We start from the raw sequence: 4912 nt of genomic DNA on the forward strand, positions 1-4912 counted from the left end.
TTTACGTCGAAACAAAACTTACACAACTTACTAATTCTTGTCTTCAGAGATTAAAAATTTGATATTACCGTGACCCTAGACGTGCTCATGGCTGTATATATTATTTGTATTTATATCAGAGCTTTATTAAAAAGCACCCTGCTCCACGTTCTGCATCCTGTACTGAGATATAGAAACAGGCTGAGACTCAGCTGAGCTGCTTTCAGGTTCTCAGTGAGTTAGGGTCTTCTGGTTTCTCACAGATACTTTTGTGAGGGTCTTCACAGGATGCATCAAACCAACACGTCAGCTCTTTTGCTCCACCTCTCTCCCCCATCCTCGCACAATCCTCTCCCATAGTATCGATCCCTTTATAGTTGTCTGGCTCTCCTTTGGACCAAAAAGGCAATCTGAGGTTTGAGGAAGAGAAAGATGTGATTTAATCAAACTGATGACTTTGACATCGTTTCCAGCATTTCCAGCGGTCTAGTGTGAACGGACACGTTAATGAATCGAATGCGTGTGAACGGAAGCCTTTCCCTATGCGTCCTTGTGGGGCCGGGGTCTAAGCCAAACTATATCCGGTCACAGAGATCTGCTATTTTAAAGTAAAGTCAACACATATAGACCCTAAATATAGTCTATATTAAGAACGAGAAAAGTCTTAACATATATATCCTTTTTTGTAAACATATGACATATGTGTGAGGGTGATGACGTCAGAGCATCGTCCTATGTGCCGGGGCTTAGCCCCGGACAGCCCCAGCCCAATTTAACCCCTGGGTATTTGTGAGGGAGCTCCTATATGGCATTACCCCGCTGAAGCTCACCAAAGTTTAACATATTTCATAATTCAAAGTTTTGTCAATTGTTTTGTTTATTGGTCAAATACTGGTTTCTAATGGTTTCTGAGGAGTTTTACTGGAATGAAAGAGCACAGAGTCTACAGATGCAAAAAAGCAGCATACTGCATTAAACCTGACCTTCACAGAGAGGTTGAAGTTCATGTGGAGAGGAGGCTTCAGTAGTCTGTCTGCACTCTGTTTAGTTGTGCTATCTTACAATCAATATAGTAAAGTGTGTTGCCAATGTAACCGGTTAGAACTCAAAGTTGCGATGAGGTCTTAAAATGTATGGAAAGGGTCTTGAAAAAGGTCTTAAAAGGTATTAAATTTGACTTCAGGATTCCTGCATATACCCTGAATATTCATTACCGGCAGAACTGTATGCACACTGCACAGCGCTGCAGCATGTCTGTGAGCGAGCGAGAGAGAGAGAGAGAGAGAGAGAGAGAGAGAGAGAGAGAGAGAGATGCAGTGTGTCTGTGAGGCCCCGCCCCCGCAAGCAGATGAGAGAGAGAGAGATCTCTTTTTAAATATATTGAAAGTTAGAAACTTAGATGGTTGGATAAAATGTGCAAGATAACGTTTATGTAGCATTTCTTTATTGTCGAAATGATGACATTTATAACGGGATCAAATCAAAGTGAATGGCCTGCTGCTGCTGAATGCATGGGGCAAGTGACTGGAAAAAGTTTTAAAAGTTATTACATCGTTTCAGATAATAAATAATAATGATAATTCATTATATTTAAGGGCGCCTTTCAAAGCAACCAAGGACACCTTACAATTCATAACATATTCCAAGGAAAGGTTTTAAGACAGTACAAAGAATGCAGTCCGGGTGATGTGTTTTATGTGTGATGCAGATGAGAGGGAGCCAGAATGACACCAAGATGTTGTGTTTGTGCTCTTGATAAGCCATTAAAACAGTAAAATAAGTGTCTCCTGTTTACCAAAACATACCCATCTGTTATTGAAAAAAAAGTATTCCAAAAGTATTCTAAAAGTAATCTGCCACATGTACCGGCGGGGATTGTTGTTAGCTTCTGATGCGCAGAAAAAAAATCTGGCCCACCCTATTTTTTACAGGCCCACCCTAAAGTACATTTCTGCCTACGCTACTCGTACCAACAAAGTAAAAAGTGAATTTCCCCTAGAAAGATATATAAAGTATGTCTTCTTCTGCTTCTTCTTCTTTCTTTTTCTGTTTCTCTGTCTTCCAGAGAAGTGGTTGTGGTCCAGGCTGAGCCCTTCCGGGAGCAAGCCCCCTCCTCGCTCTGGTTTCTCTTCGGCGATGGGCCCTGCAGGGCGGGCGCTGCTGTTTGGTGGTGTGTGTGACGAGGAAGAGGAGGAGACACTAGAGGGTGACTTCTACAACGACCTGTACCTGTACGACACAGTGAAGAACCGCTGGTTCCCCGGCGTGCTGCGGGTGAGCTGCAGGGCCGTGAAGCTTCTGAGACAAAGAGACTTTCTGTTCATTATTATTATTAATATTATTATTACATGTGACTTAGCTGGAGATTGTACCACTGAACCTCGGATTGCTAGAACCCATTCATGTGTCTGTTGCCTTTTTTCGTCACGTTTGTTTAGAAGAGAGAATGAGTTTTTGCTTCAGTCATTTACAGAATTTGAAATGAGCCCATATTTAAATGTATTTGTGGTAGTGGAGGCAGCAGGAGACACTTCTAACTATTCAGGCTTTTATCTAGACCCTAATAACATTTTTTATACGTTTGAGTATAAATATCAAACTGAGATTTACTTCACTTAGTTATGTTGTTTTCTCATAATCTTGTTTTTTAAGAGCATTTTCAGATTACTTTTAAGAATTTTGTCCTCACACGGATTAAAACTTAAGTTTGTTATTTTAAAACAAATGCTATTTGATATGCTGTGCCGTCAAATATATATATATATATATATATTTTTTTTTAAATCCTCTAGAGCAGAGAGAGGAGCTGAGGATTATTGTTATTGGTGAATGCATCAGTGTTTCTTAGGGTCAAAAACACCAAACTCACAACTTAAAATGAAAGTGTTTAGTTTATTTAATAAAAGAGCACATGTTCAATGTGAAAAGTGACAGTAGATATAGATTAGTTGCAATTTGCAATTTGGTGCTATATATATATATATTTTTTTTTTTAATTGAATTTCAGGGGGGGGCGCTGGGCTCCGTTGGTGGGGCGCAGGGCCCCTCCAAGACAATGGTAGGGGAAACACTGAGCCCTATTAGGCTTACTTTGGGGGTTTCCTTTTTCATGTAGTGTGTTGTATACTACCGCTGCCCGAAACTACATCATTGGACTCCTTTGTTTACTTACATAGTAACATCATGTAACACGCACACTTGCGCTCCAAGTAGAAGCTGGCTAAAACATTTTTTAGCTGGAAGCTACCGGAAGACTACAGGGTCTGGATGTTTCGATATTTGTGATTATTAATTGTTTTGGTTCTCTCTCCAGGGAAACAAGTCAGAGAAAAAGAAACGAAGAAGGGGGAAAAAGGGTGGAGCTGAGGGGGAAGGAGCTGAGAAGAAGGGAGAGGAGGAGGAAGAGGGGGCATCTCAAGGACCTACTGAGGTCATCAAGGAAATTATCGCGGAGGACGGTACAGTGATGACCATCAAGGAATTGATCCCCGGAGCTCAGCAGAAGGAGGAGGAGGAGGAAGAGGAGGAGGAAGGAGAAGAGGACGACGAAGATGGTAAGATTACATACACGTATTTAAGTTATGAAAGAAATAGCAAAAATAAAAGGTATTTTCGAAAATCATGTATTAATTTCTTCCTGTTCAGCCTGGGCCCCCCTGGTGGAGCCCTGCGCACGGTCCAGCTCCATGGCAACGGTGCGCCAGGGCAAGATGTTCCTGTTTGGAGGGATGTTTGAGGTCGGTGACCGCCAGTTCACCCTGAACGACTTCTACTCTCTGGACCTCAACAAGATGGACCAGTGGGAGGTTCTGGTGGAGATGGACCCAAGTGAGTGAGAAAGACCTCTCAAGAATGCTGAAGCAAAGTAACAATATCTCCAGAATGGTTAACAAAGAAATACATGAAGACATTTGTATGAAATGTATTCAGCTCAACAGATAGCTGCAGAGGAGCAGATGTGTCTTGTTTCATTGCTGTGTGACGCAGCAGGAAAGTATGTGAGATTTCATTTGGATTTATGATTTTGTTTTCTCTACAGAGACACAGGAGTGGCTGGATGAGTCTGAGTCAGAGGAAGATGAAGAGGAGGAGGAGGAGGAGGAGGAGGGGGCGGCGGCGGCGGTGAAAGGAGCAGAAGGGGAGGAGGAGTCTGAAGAGGAAAGCGAGGATGAGGAAAGCGAGGATGAGGAAGGCAAGTGATTATTCTGCCGCTTCACTGTCTATTGCTTTTCTTTCTTTTACAATTTACCTTCAAAAGCAGTTTATACTGAGCAACAAATACAGTGTGTATTTCAGGACAGGCTTGGCATTAAACAGATTATGATATACCAACATTCCAAACACATGTTAAAACATCCAGGGCTCGACATTAAGGACTGCCCGATGGCCCGGGGCCATCTAGTATTTAGCTCGGGCAATGAAGCCTCACCTGCTGGTTGCCCGACCGGGCAATCTATTATGCCAGTATCATGCAGCTCGCGGATCCTGTAATGAGTGACCCGACAGTAAAACTTAACATATCTATAACTAGTTTAGGTAGTTTGAGAGGTAATTAAAATAGCTACGTGTGATATTCTAACCTGAAGTGTGTGTTTTGTCCGCTCACCGCTGCATGTGATCATGCAGAGCTGCGTGTCGACTCGTCAGCAGCAGCTGATCTCTCTCTCCCGTCAGATTAGACTTCACTCGCGTTTATGTCCATATCGATCAGATCCAGCTAGTTCTAGCTAATGATATGACTACCTGCTTATTAAAAGACACCTAAACAATAAGTGTCGCTATGCAACTGGGTGAGGCCACAAAGTATAGCACGGCATTATGCATTTGTTTACATGCCCACCGGAACCCCGAGGCATTACCAACAGATCAACGCACAATCAACCCATATAGGACATCTCTTTCTCCACATTAAGTGTTACACATTAGAATTGAC

General features: G+C 42.4%; 2 protein-coding genes across 3 annotated transcripts in view; one reads left to right on the forward strand and one right to left on the reverse strand.

Moving 5' to 3' along the window:
- Positions 1 to 4179, forward strand: part of LOC104953735 (kelch domain-containing protein 4-like) — an 8020-nt gene extending 3841 nt beyond the window's left edge. Inside the window, exons 2-5 of the mRNA XM_010780719.1 lie at positions 1879 to 2253; positions 3293 to 3533; positions 3625 to 3807; positions 4019 to 4179. Of these exons, the coding sequence (XP_010779021.1) occupies positions 1879 to 2253; positions 3293 to 3533; positions 3625 to 3807; positions 4019 to 4179 (960 nt within the window). The remainder of the gene's footprint in view (positions 1 to 1878; positions 2254 to 3292; positions 3534 to 3624; positions 3808 to 4018) is intronic.
- The window catches only part of LOC104953732 (myocyte-specific enhancer factor 2A-like), a 55055-nt gene that overhangs the window by 39775 nt on the left and 10368 nt on the right, over positions 1 to 4912 (reverse strand). The gene's annotated exons all lie outside the window — the stretch shown is intronic.

This window comes from Notothenia coriiceps, unplaced genomic scaffold (genome assembly GCF_000735185.1).
Source record: "Notothenia coriiceps isolate Sejong01 unplaced genomic scaffold, NC01 NC01_scaffold00022137, whole genome shotgun sequence".
NCBI lineage: Eukaryota > Metazoa > Chordata > Actinopteri > Perciformes > Nototheniidae > Notothenia > Notothenia coriiceps.